The 21,059-nt window shown below is 39.3% G+C and overlaps 1 protein-coding gene across 6 annotated transcripts in view; it reads right to left on the bottom strand.

The window, feature by feature from the left end:
* Positions 1–21,059, bottom strand: part of PHKA2 (phosphorylase kinase regulatory subunit alpha 2) — a 70,951-nt gene continuing 49,892 nt past the window's right edge. For 3 of the 6 annotated variants that reach the window (XM_034755834.1, XM_034755824.1, XM_034755816.1), the window contains exons 28-34: positions 20,788–20,906; positions 19,648–19,677; positions 18,255–18,308; positions 12,533–12,706; positions 10,554–10,607; positions 3,425–3,625; positions 1–2,563 (exon numbers count right to left, since the gene is read on the bottom strand). In XM_034755834.1, coding sequence (XP_034611725.1) covers positions 2,390–2,563; positions 3,425–3,625; positions 10,554–10,607; positions 12,533–12,706; positions 18,255–18,308; positions 19,648–19,677; positions 20,788–20,906 — 806 coding nt within the window. In that variant the 3' untranslated portion in view covers positions 1–2,389. The other 3 variants (XM_034755851.1, XM_034755842.1, XM_034755862.1) reach the window with 3 other exon arrangements.

Raw genomic sequence — 21,059 nt, 5'->3', positions numbered from 1 at the left:
AAAAAAAAAGTTACATACACACTCAAATTTGAATTTGTAAATGGGTAGTATTTTGCTGTGGGCCCTAATCTATTTTAAACCTCTATTTAGCAGCATACAAATGTCAGATTTCAGCAGTCTTCTCTTGTTCTACAAATTTTAAACTGTTAATGTCTCAGACTGAATAAAAAAAGCACATTAAAATAGATTTGAGAGAGAACCTTCTTGCATCTCAATCAAAGAGCTCCACATGAAAAGGGATGTTACCAAAGCTTTATACGGAATCTAATAAAATAAGAGCTTATATAAGTCCCCAACATATGAACATTCATACACAGTATAAATTACTTTTCAATGCAAGGCTTGCCCTGTTTAAACTGGAGACATTTTTTATTTTAATTAGAAAATGAGCTAAATCATTCTCTCATCACATGTATACAAACTAAGAGCTAAGACTAAACAAAAAAGTGCAAATGGGCATATATAAGATACTGACTTCCAAATGCATTTGAGCTACACATCCCTGCTCCTTACACCATTAACAAGTCTTTGCCTTGGTAATATGCACACATGCACCTGCCTCTTCCCCCAGGTACAGTCTATCCAGAAAGGCTGTGCATCCTCTTGCTCTTTGGGAAATTCCTAAGCCTAAAACATTGTAAGGGACAACTCTGACCTAGGGCACTCATCTCTCCAGCCTGCACAAAATACTGTCTGGATGTGCATTGCTGTGGCAGCAGTGCACTGTAGTATCTCACAATATACCCAGGTTTGGGGGGTGAATCTGACTCCTGCCACCTAGCTTGATTGAGATCATGGGGGTTGGGCAGATGATACTGTTTTTCCTTCTGTCAACACATTTTGGAATTAGGAAAACATTTTAAAATGTATGAGATGGAAAAACTATTTCCCTGTAGAAAGACTCAGATAAGTGCTGTTCAAAAGTTCTAACGGCACTAGGGCCATTTCTTCATCAGGGTGTTGGTGCTTAAGGAAAGATCCCACTCAAGGTCACTTATAATAAGTAAAAATGAGAGATTGGATGGTACAGTTTCTACTTACCCTTTTACTAATCTGCCACTTGGAATCTACTCCAACCGTTTCTTGTGCACTGGCCAGTAATTACACCAACAAATGACAGTACTATGTCACCTCTCTTTAACATGGCTCTAGCTAAGAACCAGTGGATACTTGTTCAGCCCATTCCACAGGAGCAAGCCTCACCACTCAGTGGAAGTCAACAAGGGGAAATCATTGTCTTCCTCCACCTTGAGCTCACCTGGGTTAAGCCACAGGAGGGAGCACTGTGGCTCTGTATATTTAATATAAACAAATACAAAACAAGAGCCTACACATTAAAGGGTACTAAATATTATAATGGTGCTGTTCAAAGAGAGAGATTTTTCTACTAGGGAGAACAACACTAATGGTTCTATTACATTTGATGAAGGAGCATCTGTCTAATCAAAGGACATGAAACAACATCAACTCTTCCGCTAGTAAGTACACATGGTATTCTGGAAGGATGATGCTTATGTATCTCATCTTCTAGGCCATTTACAGTAGACAAGATATTAAGATTTAGAAAGAGTGCTTGAGTGAAGGAAAGGTATCTTTTGGATCTACAGACAGCTGTTTATTCATCTAGCCAAAACGATTATAAGCATAAAACTGTCATTAAAAGGGGAAGTCAGAGATCAGCTTCTTCAAAGCTGCATTGGTCCAAACGATGTAGGTTTCCCCAAGGCAGATGCTATGTCGTCAGAGAGAGGCTACCAACTTATGAAAGCCATAATTCTGATCTCATGCTTGACTTCATGGTGTTACTCCTGTATCACCCTGGTGTAATTGAGATCAGAATCCGGCTCAATGTGTATTAAAAATAATGCCTGGGTATCACCTGGAAACGGAATAAATCAGAGAAGGATAACACTAAACTGTGCTTTAACTATTCACAACATCAACTTACAGAAGCCATGCTTAAGAGAGTTCATTAATTCCAATATACAAAAAAAAAAAAAAAAAAAAAATACACTCTCTGTAGTTGGGAATTTATGCCAGAGGTGCATCTCCCTATTTATATTTTTTCATCTCTACACTAATTATTTTCCTCTTGGCATAAGTGCATAATTCTTACATAATTTACTTTAAATTGCACATTGCATTTAGGACAGAATAGGCCTAACTCATTGTAATTGTTTCTCATAGTTCTGGAATTAGGCCAAATTCCATCTTCATTGTTCAGCCCTCCCCTACAGACTGGTGCTCACACATGATGAGTGGTGTTTAAATTCTGTGGAGTGAAAGATACATGTTCACCAACTGAAAGAGATATGGATAGGGAAGAGAGAGGAAAGGGGGAAAAAGAGCTTCTGAATCTTTACTTTTGTTTTTTATCAAGAGGCATAGCCTATTGCATCAGGCAGCCTGTGCTAGGCAGGAAATCCTGTAAATAGGTGGCTACAGCTTTCGTTAAGTATGTCATAGTTCCATATGCCCCACTTGGAGCACTGTCATAGAAAAAGTGGCAAATTCCTGTGGCGAGGTCTCGCTCCAAGAAGTCATCATTTCCTCCAAGTGATTTCTGAGAGGGGGAAAATAAAAAGGAGGGGATGAGAAAAATCAGATATCCACGTTCAGATCAGAATTACTAAGCTTAAAAATAAATCCTAGACTAGGACTACTATTGTATCGGCACTGAATATGGAAAACAGTTCTCCCTTCATGAATTCCTTTCCAAAGACTGTAGGACAACATAGGTTATTTACAGGTTTCAGAGTAGCAGCCGTGTTAGTCTGTATCCACAAAAAGAACAGGAGTACTTGTGGCACCTTAGAGACTAACAAATTTATTAGAGCATAAGCTTTCGTGGACTACAGCCCACTTCTTCGGATGCATACAGAGTCTGCATCCGAAGAAGTGGGCTGCAGACTCTGTATGCATCCGAAGAAGTGGGCTGTAGTCCATGAAAGCTTATGCTCTAATAAATTTGTTAGCCTCTAAGGTGCCACAAGTACTCCTATAGGTTATTTAGAACCTTTTTCTCTACCTATGCTAATTCAGTTCTCTTAACTTCCCCTTTATGGACCTTATTTTTTGCATTTCTCTGGTAACACACAACTAGCTATTTTTTCCATCTCTACTTAAACAGTGTCCCTTTGGTTTTTAGTATTCTGCTGATGTAAAAAGTGATTTTAAACAGATATTTAGACTTGAAAGAACATTCCCCTGCTATAACTGTAAAACTGCACCAAAAGAAACTGTGTTTCGTTAATTGCAGGAGGTTTTAATCTTCTGAATACATTTTCAAAAGATGCTTCCATGACTTGCTTTTTGAGGAGGGGATTTTTTTCCCCACAAATACCAAAAATGGAGTTAGACCGTTTCAAATGCAATACCTTCCCAAGCCCACCCTCAGATATTACTGGAAATCTGCTGTACCCACCTGTTCCTGAAGAAATAGATCGTTAGCCACGTGCACTATTCGATCCACATGGATTATGCCCCCAATGCTGGTCACCTCTATGTCCGACAGCAGTGTGAGAACAAGAATAGCTTCCACCAGCAGCTGTCTGTATTCAGGCTGGGGTACATGGTTCAGCACTGACTCCACATGCACAGCAAACTTGATTTCACAAGGGGTCATCTGGAAAGTTAGGGGATAGGTTAGTGGAAAGTAGGACTGTCTATTAACCACAGTTAACTCATGCAATTAACTCAAAAAATTAATTGCAATTAAAAGAATTAATCGTGATTAATTGCAGGTTTAATTGCACTGTTAAACAATAGAATACCAATTGAAATTTATTAAATGTTTTGGATGTTTTTCTTCGTTTTCATATACATCGTATTCTGTGCTGTAATTGAAATCAAAGTGTATATTATTTTGATTACAAATATTTGCACTGTAAAAATTATAAACAAAAAGATAATATTTTTCAGTTCACCTCATACAAGTACTGTAGTGTGATCTCTATCGTGAAAGTGTAATTTACAAATGTAGATTTTTTTGGTTATATAATTGCACTCAAAAACAAAACAATGCAAAACTTTAGAGCTTACAAGTCCACTCAATCCTACTTCTTATTCAGCCAATTACTAAGACAAAAAAGTTTGTTTACATTTACAGGAGATAAATGTAAACAAACACTTATTTATAATGTCACCTAAAAGTGAGAACAGGCATTTGCATGGCACTTTTGTAACTGGCATTGCAAGGCATTTACGTGCCAGATATGCTAAACATTGATATGCCCCTTCATGCTTCAGCCACCATTCCAGAGGACATGCTGATGACGCTTGTTAAAAAAAATAATGCGTTAATTAAATTTGTCATTGAACTCCTTGGCAGAGGAGTCCCCTGCTCTGTTTTACCTGCATTCTGCCATATATTTCATGTTATAGCAGTCTAGGATGATGACCCAGCACATGTTCATTTTAAGAACACTTTCACTGCAGATTTCACAAAATGCAAAGAAAGTATCTGTGACACGCTGTACCTTGGGGGAACACCCTACACTCCCATGTTCATCTTTATAAAATGATTGTGTGGTATCCAATGCAAAGTTTATCATGTTGGGTGTCTTCCGAAGGCTCATGATGCACTGAGAATGGCTGTTATAGTGATGTTATAGTAATTGTTACAGTAATGTTATAGTAAGGTTATAGGTTACAATTTCATGTATATAGTTAAGAGGCTGAAAATGAATCCTCATGGCTTAGAGCAAGCCCAGGCAAAAACTTTCCAAGAAGAGGAGAGGCAGTTCACATCTCATCAGGGCAGGTATGGAACAAACCCAGCCCAGCCTCACAGGAACAAAGGGCGCTGGTCTAGGCAGCAACAAAAGGATCTGTTGGACTCTCGACTGGGTCATCCCGCCTTTCTTTGGGCAGTTTGGAACTGCGATGAGGTAATGCTCACCTGACTCTGAAGGGGGGGGGGGGCAAAGCCAAGAAAGAAGAAAGGACAAGATAAAAGGGAGAGACGTTTGCCATGTTCTCTCCTTCTTCCACCTACATCTACAGACATACAGACACCACACCAAGTGACTGAAGCGCTGATCAAAGGGGAGAACCTGGCTGAAGAGCAACCAGCCAGCCTGTGGTGAGAATCATCTAAGTTTGTAAGGGCACTGAAAGTGTTAAGATCAGCTTAGAATACATTTTGCTTTTATTTCATTTGACCAAATCTGACTTATGTTTTGACTTATAATCACTTAAAATTTATCTTTTGTAGTTAATAAATCTGTTTTTCTACTTGAAGCAGTGCGTTTGGTTTAAAGCATGTCAGAGACTCCCCTTGGGATAACAAGCCTGGTACATATCCATTTCTTTGTTAAATTGACGAACTCATATAAGCTTGCAGCGTCCAGCGGGCATAACTGGACACTGCAAGACGGAGGTTCCTAGGGTTGTGTCTGGGGCCGGAGATATTGGCTAGTGTCATTTGGTTGCAAGTAGCTGGGAGCAGCTTACATGCCAGAGGCTGTGCGTGAACAGCCCAGGAGTGGGAGTTCTCACAGCAGAGCAGGGTAAGGCTGGCTCCCAGAGTCAAGGATTGGAAGGACCTAGCAAATCACCGGTCCAGGTAACACCAGAGGGGAATGTCACAGTATCAATGTGAGATTTCTAAAGATAGCTACAGCATTGGACCCAAGGTTTAAGAATCTGAAGTGCGTTCTAAAATCCGAGAGGGACGAGGGGTGGAGCACGCTTTCAGAAGTCTTAAGGAGTAACACTAGAATGCGGAAACTACAGAACCCAAACCACCAAAAAAGAAAATCGACCTTCTGCTGGTGGAATCTGACTCAGATAATGAAAATGAACATTCGTCAGTCTGCACTACTTTGGACTGTTATCGATCAGAACCTGTCATCAGCAAGGACGCATGTCCCCTGGAATGGTGGTTGAAGCATGAATGGACATATGAATCTTTAGTGCATCTGGCACGTAAACATCATGTGACTCTGGCTACAACAGTGCCATGAGAATGCCTGTTCTCACTTTCAGGTGATATTGTAAACAAGAAGTGGGCAGCGATTTCTCCTGTAAAAGTAAACAAACTTGTTTGTCAGAGTGATTGGCTGACCAAGAAGTAGGCCTGAGTGGACTTGCAGACTCTAAAATTTTACATTGTTTTATTTTTGAGTGCATTTTTTTTTGTAAATAATTCTACATTTGTAAGTTCAACTTCCATGATTAAGAAATTGCACTACAGTACTTGTATTAGGTAAATTGAAACATAATATTTCTTTTGTTTTTTTGTAGTGCAAATACCTGTAATCAAAAATAAAGTGAGCACTGTAACTTTATATTCTGTGTTGTAATTGAAATCAATATATTTGAAAATGTAGAAAACATCCAAAATATTTAAATTAATGGTATTCTATTCTTAACAGTGTGATTAATTGTGTGATTAATCATGATTAATTTTTTTAATCGCTTGACAGCTCTAGTGAAAAGATAAACAGATAAATGCAAGAAGATAAGGCCCAGATCCTTCAGACACTTAAACATGTGCTTAACTTTGCACATGTAAATAGTCCCATGGAAATGAATGGGACTACTTGCATATGTAAAACTAAGCCCTTGCAAACTGTTTGCAGACTCAAGGCCTAGCAATCAAAAAAAAATTCTGTAACTTTCAGAAAAGTCTGTTACACTATTACTATCTGTCAACACACGTTGCTTACATATGGGAATGTTGATGCTTATTATCTTGCAAATTCATTCTTTGATCACGATATTAACCTCACATTATTTTGTGTAGGCATCTTTTTGGATCACAGGTTTTGTTTATGAAGCCAAAGATATTGTAGAGATTAAAAAAACAAACAAACAAAACCAACATCACTTGCTAAGAGTGAATGTTATCCCAAAGATTGATATCTACATTGCTGCTAAAACAACCTACTTTGCATGGGCAGAGCTGTGCAGATGTCACATGAAATGATAGCCTCAGGAAGTTGTGCTTATTTAGTTTGATTCCTATTAATAGTGAAATTAGATACGGTCAAGGTCAGAAATGAAATTAAATACGGTCAGGTCTAAAAATTAATCCTCTTTTTTGTAACTAGCCTGTTGTCATAACTTATAGGGAAGGGTAATAGCTGTCCTGTGTACAGTACTATAAATCCCTCCTGGCCAGAGACTCCAAAATCCTTTTCCCTGTAAAGGGTTAAGAAGCTCAGGTAACCTGGCTGGCATCTGACCTAAAGGACCAATAAGGGGACAAGATACTTTCAAATCTTGGGGGGGGGAGGCTTTTGTTTGTGTTCTTTGTTTGGGAGTGTGTTCGTTCTGGGGACTGAGAGGGACCAGACATCAATCCAGGTTCTCCACATCTTTCTAAACAAGTCTCTCCTATTTCAAACTTGTAAGTAAATAGCCAGGCAAGGCGTGTTAGTTTTCCTTTGTTTTCTCAACTTGTAAATGTACCTTTTACTAGAGTGTTTATCTTTGTTTCCTGTACTTTGAACCTGAGACTAGAGGGGAGTCCTCTGAGCTCTTTAAGTTTGATTACCCTGTAAGGTTAATTTCCATACTGATTTTACAGAGATGATTTTTACCTTTTTCTTTAATTAAAAGCCTTCTTTTTAAGAACCTGATTGATTTTTCCTTGTTTTAAGATCCAAGGGTTTTGGATCTTGATTTACCAGGAGTTGGTGGGAGGAAGGAGGGGGGATGGTTAATTTCTCCCTGTTGTAGATCCCAGGGGGGTTGGAACTTGATTCACCAGGAGTTGGTGGGAGGAAGGAGGGGGAATGGTTAATTTCTCCTTGTTTTAAGATCCAAGGGGTTTGGATTTGTTTTCACCAGGGATTTGGTGAAGGTTTTTTCAAGGCTTCCCAGGAAGGGAATCCATTGAAATGGTGGCAGCCGAACCAGAGCTAAGCTGGTAGTTAAGCTTAGAAGTTTTTCATGCAGGCCCCTACATTTGTACCCTAAAGTTCAAAGTGGGGATCCAGCCCTGACACCTGTTGTCGGAGGAGGATGTGGGGAGGAGGGGAAACTTATCACTTCCACAAAATAAGGACTGCAATACCACAGAAAATTTCATATTCTTTTGCAGCTGTTACCAGCACCATAACATAGAGTGATGCCTATGTTTCAAACAGGGATATGCACACTGAGCTGTGCCTCCATTCTACTTGTCTTCTCTATTTGTATGAGCAGACAGGAGTCTGCATTACAGAGGAATTCAGTAGGATTGTTGTGAATTTCAATACTCTACATACTTACAAGAGTGAGGCAGATAGGCAGGATGGCATCGTTTGCATGTATAATACATCTGTAAACTTAAAGCCAGACTGTCTAATTTTAGGCCTATCAATCTAACCGTATCCTGTTAATTCTGAAAACAGATTTGAAGGAGAGTGAATGCTCTCCAAGTGTTTTAACCAATTAAATGGCAATAAAGCTTACAAGTCAGAATATGCAACTCAACTGCTAGAAGAGGGCCTCATCCTCCCTGATTGAACTAACCTCATTATCTCTAGCCTGACTCACTCTTGCTTGCATATTTATCCCTGCCTCTGGAAATTTCCACTACATGCATCCGACGAAGTGGGTATTTACCAACGAAAGCTCATGCTGCAATATGTCTGTTAGTCTATAAGGTGCCACAGGACTCTTTGCTGCTTTTACAGATCCAGACTAACACGGCTACCCCTCTGATACAAGTCAGAATATGAGAATCATTCAGTATTACACTATACAAGGCAGACATTACACTTTTACAAGGGATGGTATTCATTTTACTCAAACAGCAATATTACACTGATATTCATTAATATATACCCATGAGTGAGGTGCCACCTTATAAGTGGTATGGGTGACAGTCACACCATCAGAGGTACTGTCATCGGCATACATGAAATTGTTAAAACACATGGCTTGCTGTACCAAGTGCACTGCAGAAAGATTTTGCATTTCACAAGTGTAATGCCACCTGTGCAAATTGCACAATTGAATCAACTGTAGCATTTAAGAGCAAGAAAAGAAGGTTTTTTATCATGGTTAACAAAGAGCTGCCTGGAAACTGTTGGAGGAGCAGGTAAGATCTGCTCCTGCGGTGAAGAAAAACCATCATTTCTGGAGACAAAGCAGCCCTGGTGGTAAGCAGCTATCCAAGGAAAGACAATTTTGGGATCAAAAATCCCTGAGAGCGGAAACAGGAATGGAGCACTGTAGGGTTTTGGTTGGGGGTGGGGTGAAATTCACATGCTTCTCTTTTCCTGGAGGGAACATACTCAAATCTCTTCAATTGACAAGAATGATTACAGTTTGCAATCTGTGAAACAGTTACTCTCCTGATGCTGAGAAACAGGCAAGTGGAAAGGTTTAGAGACAATAATTTAACCTACTCACTCTACAGCTCGGTAGCCTTATGACTTGGTTCCCTGTTTTATTGGCTCAGAGCATCATTATACTATATCATACTGCGTCAAAGTCCTAACATGCAAGATTGTTTGTGGTTCAGGTGGTGGCAGAGGTGGTAGGTGGGTCTCTTCAAAGTCTAGGATCGTGAATGAAAGGGAAAACTAAAATAAAACATCTAGGTGTAGCATAAATGATCTACATTGACAAGGGAATCACTTGGAATCACTGAGTCCTATTGATGGATAGTTGCAACACACAAAGGAAGCAAGACTGTAGCACTTGTTCTCTCAGATTGAAACAGCTCAAAAAATTATATGAAGAAAGAACAAAGGTTTAAAAAGACAAAATTTGGGTCAGCCACATGTCTGTGATTCATATTTGTTTTTATAACCACAGTGCTGGAATATTGTCTGCAGTCACAGAATTCTAAACAGATATTTGTCTTTGTTTAATTTCAGCAAATTGTTTAATTTTCCTAACTCAGCTTCGATTCCCTTTTGTATTTGCCACTCTCTGTTTTAATACTTAAACAGAACTGAGTAAACTTTAACCTGTCTTTAGTAAAAAATTAATACTTGAACAGGGAAAATTAAGAGAAAAAGACTGACTGCACATTAGCCACCAAAAAAATGTTACATTATTGCTATTTTCTAGGAAAATTGCATCCAGAGGTCAAGGATGGGAAATCTTGCATCGAAATTCAGAATGTGCCATCAAGATTAATGATCAACTCACTGCAGGTGCAGAGCTCTGATACTTCATTGCCTGTGGTTAAAAATAACTTCATTTTCTTAAATGCACAGAGGGAAAAGGATACAAGTTAAAAGTGATGTTGAATAAGTGAATGAGGCTCACATTATGGTACACCATAGAAATTATACCAACACATGCAAACCTCAGATGTTTTAAATATAATCTTATGTTGTCGTGGGAAAGCCTAGTATTTTCAAGACTTGCATCTGTGAACATCATGGATCTCAGATTAAAATCTGCCCTACAGCATCCGTCACTCATACATTCAGCAGAACTATTAGTTAAGATTCAAACTGTAAAGCTTCCATTGTAAGCTTAGATTTTAAATGTTTTAAAACAAAGCATTTTCTCCAATGATCCTGTTACATCGTGTGCTTGAGAGTCATACAACTTATCATAAAATCGTGGAAAGACCCCATTAATATTATTATTTACTATACCTCTCTTGTAGTTGAAGAAGGAAGGACATAGCCATCTATGGACAGGCCATGGCACTAAAAAAAAAATTTAAAAAAATCAGGGTTGATTAAAAACACAATCCTTAAAAGTATATCTGGAATCTTGTATTCCTTTTGAGTTTTAAATTCTTCCTGGAAAAGCTGTTCTGATGTCTGACAAGTTTTAAAAACAGTGAACCCATATAAAAATGTTATTTCATTTGTCCTAAAAAGTTCATTATGACAAGAAAACTATTGGAGAGAAAGACTGGATACTATAAATAACCCTATGCCACACTTAAGCTGAAACACAACTGTTCAGTGGGAGGGAGGTACTTGGAAAGCAGTAACAGCAGGAGACATCTAAAGGTGAAAGTACAGCAAATTAGATATGAGCTTGCAATACGAAAGGACAATTAGGGGAGGGTAAAAAAACTATAAGCCCACCAACAGAGAAGCATTACTATGGACCAGGAAAGTGAAGATCCCTCTCTCTTGCTCTAGGGTCAAACACCACTTATTTTAGGATATATGACTTGGAGCACCAGAATAGAATATCAGTAAATGAAAGGTGCCATTCAAAATGGGCAACAAAAACTACAGAGGAGCTAGACAAATTGGCATATGAGGAAAGAGTTTTTTTTAAAACTAAATACATGTAGCTTGGCTAAGGCATGACCAGGGCATGATGGTCATCTAGGTATCTGAAGTCTGAAAACACCAAGGAGGGAGAGGTATTAAGAATTGTCCAAAGGGATTTTAAGAATAACTGGATGATAATGAGCAAAGGAAACTATAGGCTGAATTTGACTAAATAAAATTCGATTTGATTCTCCAAAATAAACAAACAAACAAAACCCCAAAACCATCTTACATGTACAGTAGTTCAGGAAAGTGAGCTAATTAAAATCAAAATGATGGTGGAAGCCTAATATTGTCGAATCCGCAATTTCCACCACATTGCAAATTAAGTACGACCTCAGTCATTTTACAATTGTAGTTTGCTATCTTTTAAATGTTTTTCCTTTCCATGGTCGCTGTGTAGAAGTCACTCAAACAACAAGGGAAACTGACCGACTATTCATGGGAAACTGACACTGATTATAAAAAATGCTGTCATCCATAAGGAAAACTTGAATAGTTTTTCCTCTGATCTGTTAGTTTTAGTTACTTTAGATATTATTTGTAAAAATGGTACATTTCAGACAAAGGCAATTTAAGTTGGCAGTGTCCCTTTAATAAACCTAGTGGATGAATTCACAAAAGACTTGTGTCTTTGCTGGCATCAGTTAAGCTTGTATTTTAGAGTGTTGCTTTGAATTGCACAACTGTGAGCTATCTAGACTCATGGCATATATTCCTACCTCCATTTTACTACTCAATACAGTTCAATGCTGCTGGGTGCTGAACACTCTGGCCCTAATCCAGCAATACACAAAAGGAAGTGAATAATCTCATTGAAGTCAACTGGAATTCATGTTCCCCTGTTTCTTAAATCATTCTCAAGTTCAGCTACTGCACCATATTACTAAACTAAGGAGCAACTTCAGAGATTATTTTCAGTGACAGTAGAGCAAACTAAAAATTGGTTTTGAATATAGTATAGCTTTTATGAAATCCAGCAGTAGAACTCAGACATTTTAAAGAAACATAGCTTCTTATTTAACCCTTCCTATTCTACCAACTTATCTTCTTGAATTGAGGATGTGCAGATTGTGAGCCCTTCAGTGTTAATGACCATGACCTGTTTAAGATGGGGAAAAATGTGAAACTGTAGAATTTAATCATTCGTTTGCAGTTTAGTGCTGGTTTTCAGAGGAAATACATTGACAAACTGATTTATGAGCACATGTGAATGGAGCTCTTGTGTATTAGTCAGACATATTCCACGAAGTATTATAGTTTTTCCTGACCACAGTAATATTCCATCTGAAATACCAGCCTCCCAAGATACTGTACACCCTCTACTACTACTAACTTACCTTCTGAAGGATTTTCCATACTTTTTGATAGAACCCTACAGGAACTCTGTTAATGGCACCATCAAGCCTTCTTCTGCGGAGCCATTGCCCTTGGCGATCACCCCAACTAATGTCGTTTCCAGTAGACCCTGTAGGAGATGAAGTCCTAGTGGGAGACGATGGAATACTGCCCCTCTGCAAGAGACAGACCATTTAGTAACTACAACATGTTAACATGAGAGCACCCACTCTTGCATGTTACACCACTCTGTTACAGTTTCAATTCAATGCAGTTTTTGGTGAATATTGACTGATTTCTTTTGAAGACGTTGACAGGATAAGGTAAACGTTTTTCTTTCACAACAAATCTCTTCACATTTTACTTATTTGCCTCAATTTCAAAATGAACCAATGAGCAGTCAGCAAAACAAAATCAGCTTGACTTTGCAGCTTCATCTGACCCAATTAATAACGTGATTTTAGAAAAGTCTTCTATCATGGTTGGGGTGGGGAGAGGGGATGTCTTTACTTGACAGAGCAACCACACAGACTGAATCCTAATTCTAAGTGGCACTGCTGTTAAAGTACTTAAACTTGGGAACAAATGCCTCACTTCTGACTTGGCAGCACCGGCTATTTTCCCCTTGCTCTCCCATTCAAAAACTAAACAGGCTGGACTCTCCTTAGCTTGAGATCAAAATATATATTGGGGATTTGGCTAGAGGTAAACTTTAGTGCTAAAAGTAGGGGGAAGGAATTGTAACTTTTTTGTAAATATGTTGTAAGATCAATGGTGGTTTTAAGGTATACTATGAAAAGGTCACAGGCATGCAAAAGTGGTTAAACTAAACAGAACAGATTAGTAGATTTGTTTGCTCACACTGCATAGTATATGTGTATGGAGAGGGATCCAGCCAGCCATGGTCAAGGGATGATTATTAATCTGTCCATTTGACAAATATCTGGATTGCTTCTCTGCCCCCTCTAGTGCAGTATATGGGACAACTATCCTAACTTGGACTTTTTCCAGTTTCCTGATACCCAGATACAGATTTCTTTTGCGGCTATCTACTAGAGCTAGGCAAAGGAATGCCCTCATACCCCATTGAGGAGACCTTCCATTGGACCATCTCAGTAATCCCTGGGAGACATAAGGAGCAGAAATGGCATTTCCCCCATCAGACCTTTCCTGGAATTTTAAAAATTCTACTGGTCTTGCCAGCTGAGTGTATAACTTCCTTGAACAGGAGTTTATTTGGTTTGTGGAACTTACCAGCTCTGCCAAGCATGTCTGCAGACCTTATAAATTCTTTGCACCACAGCCTTCAGTGTGAAAGAGATTACAGGATCTGCAGTTGTGTTTTAAGACAAATGATGGGTCCATAATTTCAGGAAGGCACTTTTGCAAGGAGCTACAAGGGTCAGCAGGTAAATAAACTGGCCCGGCCCGCCAGGGTGCTTACCCTGGCAAGCCGCGTGCCAAACGTTGCCAACCCCTGAGATATTACATTTCTCCACATGTCAGACTTATATCCTGAATGCTGTCATTATTGCTCTTGATTTCACTGTTATTTATTCTTTCAGGCTTGATCATGAGCAAATTGGGCAAACAGATTATTGCTCTTTGTTATCTGTAAAGTTGGGGCACCATCATTAAATTCTTATTTCCAGGGTCAGTGGAAATCACATGTGTTCTGCATTAGAAGCCCTCATTCCTTCTTGCATAAGAATGGCTCTGGCATTCTTCAGCAGCCAGTCCACAGCCTGGGGAAGCAAAAGCCACCCATTTAAAGGAATGCATTGCAAAGGGCATCATAGGTTGAGAGAGACAAGGGCCCATATTTTGATACATGGGACCACTCAATAAATCACACATACACTATCAGTAGATGAAAGCCAGTGCTGTCATATGGGTATGGCATTTAGGCCAAGTAAACCACCACCTTTGCTCTCTATCTGATTATTTTCCCATAGCATTTTCCTTCTTTTAGCCTTTCTATGGCCAGCGCGGGTAGCTTGCTTTCCTAGCATTAGGTGGTCAAAGCTCAGAGTGGTCCTGGTAACAGTGCCATCATATTGCGATACACATGGGGACTGTTTACACTTGTGCCCAATTCTGTACAGCTTGGAATCAGATTATTTTAGTACTTGTGGCAGCCCTTCACACCAGTACATTTGTGTATTATTCTGCCGAACACCACAGCGGGAAACACACACAAAACACCACAGCAGTAAACATGCTAACACCACAAAGCAGCATGTACTAGTGAATAGGAAATCAGATAGTGAAGACACATAGGTAGGTAAAATTGAGGGGCTATTATTTCCATGCACTGTGTGTTGTAACGAGCCATGTTGCTGTTTGTACTTGTTCCCCAAAGTTCATACACAGAGGTGCCCCCTGGCTGGAGGCACCACCCCCTTTTTGTTAGTCCGTGTAGCTGTTACTCCCACCTCCTCTGCTCAACTCTCACATTCTAACTGCCATAGAACCTTTGGATGCCAACATTCCATTTTGTTCTCATGGAACCCAGTGGGGATTGAACCTAGTGACATTCTAAACAACAGCTCTCAACCCAGCTTGTAGTTTCTTCCATCGCTTCACACTGACTCAGCCTGGCAATCCTGGAATCTTTTTATAATACATGAATCATTCAATCCTCCTAAACTATAGGACTCCTGGGCAATGTTCCCATCTTCCTCGGATTTTTACAGAGAAGCAAGCGTCTCTCCCCTTGCTTACAAATATCCTTCATGGTACTCAATCTGGGGGTTGGTATCCCCTTGTCTTAAAGGGGGAATCAAAGTAACAATAGCAGTCCCTCCCATTTTTTGGGAAGGAAGAAGCAACTTTTCATAGCTGGGCTCCTGCTGCTAGACCAAGAGAGCTGATTTATACTGTATCTGTTGGTGCTTACACAAATATTTTCAAGTCAACCAACTGGACAAATGAGCTTGTCAGAGCAAAAGACAATTATGTAAAATCTAAGTTTAATGACTTAAAAGACATCTTCATATTTCAGAGGACTTTCCTTTTGAATCTAACTTGGAAATACTTAAGAGGCAGGCTCTGTTCCATGACCAGAACAGCGTGCATAGATTAAAGTGGGATTTCTTGCTAGTGTGGACAACTTCCACAGTTCATCTGTTTAAACACTCTCAGGGCTAAATTAGTGCCTTTTAGGGAGCAGTGGTGATTGAGAGTGGTGCAGAGACTATTGCAAGAATTTCTGAATGTATTGTGCCCAAAAAAGAGCATAGAGTGACTATGCTATGTGATGCACATGCATATAACCAGCTTTGTTGTCCTGTGCAAAGAGGGAAGAGTCTTGCACTAGCTGTGGCTCTAGACTTGCATAAACCTTCTAGTCAACTGGATTGCGCCCAGTTCTGTATTAAGGTACGAAAGGCTCCTTGCCCACTCTTGCACACCCATGCAGGGCCAGGCATAACTGCGCCTGGAGTACTGCCTAGAGAGGAGCTCACTGACAGCCTGATCCCACCAGTCCTTTCTCAAAGGAAACTGCTACTGAAGATTGTGGAAGTTTAACCAGAGTAAGGTCTGCAGGATCGGAATGCTAGAAAACTACAGACGTGAATTCTAAAACGTGATATACCTACTCAATGGCTTTTCCTTCTAATGCAAAAAAAACCCAAACCAGCTTACCTTTGCTGGTTTGATGCAGTATGTTCATTTTCTTTGTACAGCATCCTGACTGATGCACAGTCAAGCTTTCTTTCTCTAATTCAGCAGAGATGACAGTTAAGTAATGAAGGAGTTCAGCAGGAGTGCCAGTGCTGAAGTAATTACTGTGTGCATAGACACTTCTTTCATTTGTCCCTGTTTTGACTAAGCAGTTTATCCAGATCTCATTTAATAACTCACTACATTTGAATCAAGTGCACTGAGAATATGGGCCAAATTCTGTCCCTCTTTGCATTGGTGCAGAAGGACTAAAAAGTAACACACCTATTGTGCAGGAACCAGGCAGGCCAGGGAGAAACCACAAAGAGGTACATGGCCCGTGTCAGAAAAGTGTTTTGATATAGTACATTGTACAATATCCATGGGGTTTGGGAGGCGTAACATGCATTGTGGGTCTGTGCACACATGGATCCACTGGCCAAAACCACAAGGGGTGGGTGAATGTGGGAGTAATGAAGTTTACTGTCCCTTTAAGACATTGAAGGGATGCTTTCAGGTCTAGCATTGCCCAGTTTCAGGTTTCTGCTGTCCACTGCGGCATGATGGGAATTTGAGGGCCTGAAGCAGACAGGGCATCTGGGAACTGCAGGTTACTAGAGTAAGGCATGGTGAGAAGGGGACAAGAGCTCCCTTCTCTCAAGAGTGAGAGCCTAGTTGGAGCAGAAGTTGCTGAAGATCTCTCCATTAAAGGCCTTGAAGAAAGATGGCTGGCTGGCTGAAGAAAGTCACACTAGTAAAAGCCATGGGTTTAAATTCATCTTCTTGTACTGGACCAGGATTTGGACCAGTAATCTTTGTCAATATTCAGAATGGGTGATATTTATCCCTGTCCACAGTGGCCAGCCCAAATCCTATGTACCATTTAACCTCCCAGGTCGTAAATGGTGCCTACATCTGGTGCAAACCCGCTGAAAAGGGATGTATTGCACCCAGCGTGTACAGCACTTGGTTCAAAGTGCAGCAAGTTATTAAGGCTAGTTGGTCACGTTTGAGAGTTATTTGGAAATGAAGAAACATTCTATTTTTTGAGTATTAAAACAAACTAAAGATCTTGCAAAGTTATCCTTGAGGATATGAATTAGGAGCCCATAAAAGTGAAACCTTTCAGCTACTAATATTGAAGATTTTAACTGTACTCGACCAGGGGTGCTGGAAAAATTTGTATAGTGGAGGTGCTGAGAGATGTTGATCCAAACTGTAAACCCTGTACAACATGATGGAAACCACTTCAAGCCAGGAGGTGTGGCAGCAGCCCCAGCACCCCTAGTTCCAGCACCTATGTACTTGCCTTCACAGTGAAGCCAATCGGTCTTTGGGTGCAGTACAGGTAGGCACTGTGTTAATTGTTATCCTACCAGCTAAGATAGCTAAGACTGGACATTTATCATTTTACTTGTATGGCTATTTGTCTATGCAGACTGGGAGAGTTTGGGAGTGAAGGAGCGGCTGACACAATGAATTAATATGCTTTATCCTTCAGATGAAAAGGCAGGCCTAATTTCAAACTCTTATTTAAATCGAGAAGAAAAAGTGAATTTGAAGGGAATTTCATCCACGTCCTTAGTAGACAAAATTACTCCTCAGTTTTATCCCAACAGGGGTGGAATAGAAGGGTAAGATATTACAATATGTGGAAACTGGCCCACACTTTGCTCTAACCAGCACTATTATCTCTTTCCTCCTATGAATTCAAAATTTATATAACTAAAAACCCCGCTGAGAATAAATTGGGTTAAACTTATATTTCCACATTACCATTAAATGTTCAGGGCTGCACAGGATTTAGCCACGCAGCTCCTAGTCAAGTAGCTAAATCCATCATAACACTGAAAATTTAGAAGAATGTGGAAAATAAGATTTCTGTTATAAAAAACCAGAAATAAGAACTGGCTCTCCATGAAGGTGAATGAAACAAAAAGCTAGGGTTTTAAAAAAAAAAAACACATACATTTTACATAAGAAAAGCTGCAAGTTATGTTTAGACTCCCTGCAGAGGGAGAAAGGAAACAGACTGCAAATTTCTGAATGGTATTTTACCGTGAACCTGGAAGCATGCATGCTGCTGGACATGGAATGGCCCCCATAAAAGAACTACAAAACAGAAATAAAAAAAAGTCAGTCAGTCATGACAAGAAAAACAAGATGAAGTGACACATGCATGAAAAGGAACAAATGTGCAATAAAAATTAAACTCATTTACTTAAGAGAGAACCATTCTTTGGGTCAAAATGGGCTCTCACACTGGTACAATTTCATTGAAATCGGGGAAGTTACTCCTGATTTACATTAAAGTGAAATCACAATTAGACCCTTTATGTTTAAGGATTTTCAGCGTTTTACATTAATTTCTTACTACGCTATCACAAGCTTTCCACAGAATCTACCTCAGATAGCACGAAGACATAAAAACCCAAATGAGATTAAAAAAGAATGCAGTTGCATCCACATGATGCATGGTCGATATTATCCCTTACACCTTATATTAGTGCTAGAAAGAAAGTTATACCATGCTATCAAATCATGCAGGTTGTTAGCCAGGCCGGTAATGCTTAGCAAAACTACTGAGGCAGTTTTCCAAGAGAAATGATTAGATGCTGGTTAGCAACTAAGGGTATTCTTAATAGCTTTCTTTTTGATTAAACAATAATGATTTAGATAAGCTGTAAAAGTACTGGGACTGATTTTCAGAAGTATGGAACACCCAAAGAAATCAATAATTGGAGCTGGAGGTGCTAAGCACATTTGAAAATCAGCTCCAATATAGAAACAGTCTAAGGTCAAAACAGTCAAAATGTTCGCCGTCAAACTGATGTCTTTCAGAGTTGGGTTTTTTCCCCCGATACAAAAGGTTGAATATTCCTGATGGCTCAACAAAACCTACTGGGAATCAACATGAATGGAAAAAGGTCAACTCTCCTCAGCAGGAAAGAAGCCACTCAACTCCTTTTCTGTGCAGAAATGGCACCTCTCCTTCTAAAGTGACTAATCTCAGAAACATTTTCCCACCTTTAAATTTCTAAAGAAAGTTGCAACTGTGCTACATCTCTATGTAGAACAATATAATGCTGCCATCTAATGGCCAGTCAGGTATTCTAAAAGGCAGGACATTATAATGTGTTCTCTACTTGAAAGGAAATTAACTCAGATATTCACAACTTGCCATGTGACTGATATCCACACTCTAAATTTGATATAAATTGCTAGACCTCTGGAGAGACTGGAACATAGGTCATTCTGCTCACAACAACAAACTAGCAGCAGTAGCACAGGCAAAACTGCACCATATTAATTAGATTATTGAATGTTAAAGTGTTCTGTATTCACAGCGTACAAAAAGCCTTTTAGTTCCCTTAGTTCTAGGACAAGTGTACATAATTCAGTAGTGAGGGAGGAAAACATGCATTCTTATGAACATATAGATTTATTTCACCTTTTCATCAGCAGATGACCTCCTATTCATCTGGAATCAAAAATTAGTTATGCAATTAATTTAAACAGATGTACAAAAATAACCTAAAACAGTTTAAAAACAATCTGGTTTGTGTTCTCTATTGTATCTTCCCATATGCTCACTTGCTGCATGAGAAAATGTATTAGCAAAAAGAGTCCCAGTGGTGTCATTGGATAGTGACTCTTGTCCCTCCTATGCAGAAACACATGAAAAATGGATCTAAGATTTCTTTTCTGAGTGTATCTTTACATCTGCATGGAGGGACTCGGGGGGATGAGGGGAGGCGAGGGAGGAGAGTAAAGATCCCTGCTTGCAGATCTCAGTGCAGGATGAGGCTATACTCAGAAATTAAATCAGGACTTATTTATTTAGGCCAAATCATTAGACAAATTTGTTTTGGTTTAAGAATTACATTTACATGCCAAAGTAAATAAGAATTGAATGTGCTGTTCCCAGAAAAGATGTTTGCATCTAGTAATCTGCATAGAAAAACTCCAGCTGTCTTGGTATCTTATTTATACAGTACATATGTTACTGCATTAATGGGGAGGTAGCTCACCAATCCCTCTGCCTACTGAGATAAGAAAACGCCTCTTTGTTTGCCTCCCAACCTACCATTTGCTAAAGTAAACAGAGTTCTTTACCTGAGACATTCTTTACCTGACACATTAAAGATTTGTATGCCAGAAAAAACAGAGGTGTAAAATACAAGCATGAATACTGTTTGAGCCAAATCTTTACTTTGATGCGAATGGAATCTTTACCTAAGAAAGAATGATGGGAACTTGGTCTGTCAGCCCTTAATGCTTCAAACCAGGAGCTGGTTGAAATGTGCTAATTTAAGAATTTTAAATTAAAACCAAAAAGGAAAATGGTTTGGAAAAAAAATTGATTTCCTTACCTCCTGCCCCCCCCAGGCCCCCCCCCCCTAAAAAAAAAAAAAAACAGCCACTACTACTTCAAATAATAAAGCAGATAGGAAAAGTTTGCAATTTACCATGAATGTAATAGGGGCTAGATAAAACAAACAAAAAATCAGTTTTGTCTCCTGAGTTTAAAACATGACTTTCATAAATCCTGTGCTGCTTAAAGAATGCACAGAAAAGGAGATCCTCCCACCTGTTTCATTTCACTCTTCAGTCTAGTAATGCCACTTCTTTCTGTTTTAGTTGCTCCAGTGTGCCCGACTTCATGAATAGAAATTGCAGGGCTGGAGGTAGAGGAATCTAGAGGCCGCACTAAGAAAGAAACAAGGCAGTTTTCTAGATTAAACGTAGCTATGTTTAAGTAATAATAAGAATACAACTTAAAACTGTATGTAGAAATTAAAGGAAAAACACCTTGTATCTCAGGACTATGCACTTTCCATGATATCTCTTTACTTCCAATAA

This window comes from Trachemys scripta, chromosome 1, assembly GCF_013100865.1.
Source record: "Trachemys scripta elegans isolate TJP31775 chromosome 1, CAS_Tse_1.0, whole genome shotgun sequence".
Lineage (NCBI taxonomy): Eukaryota > Metazoa > Chordata > Testudines > Emydidae > Trachemys > Trachemys scripta.
This window is presented reverse-complemented; position numbering and strand designations above follow the sequence as displayed.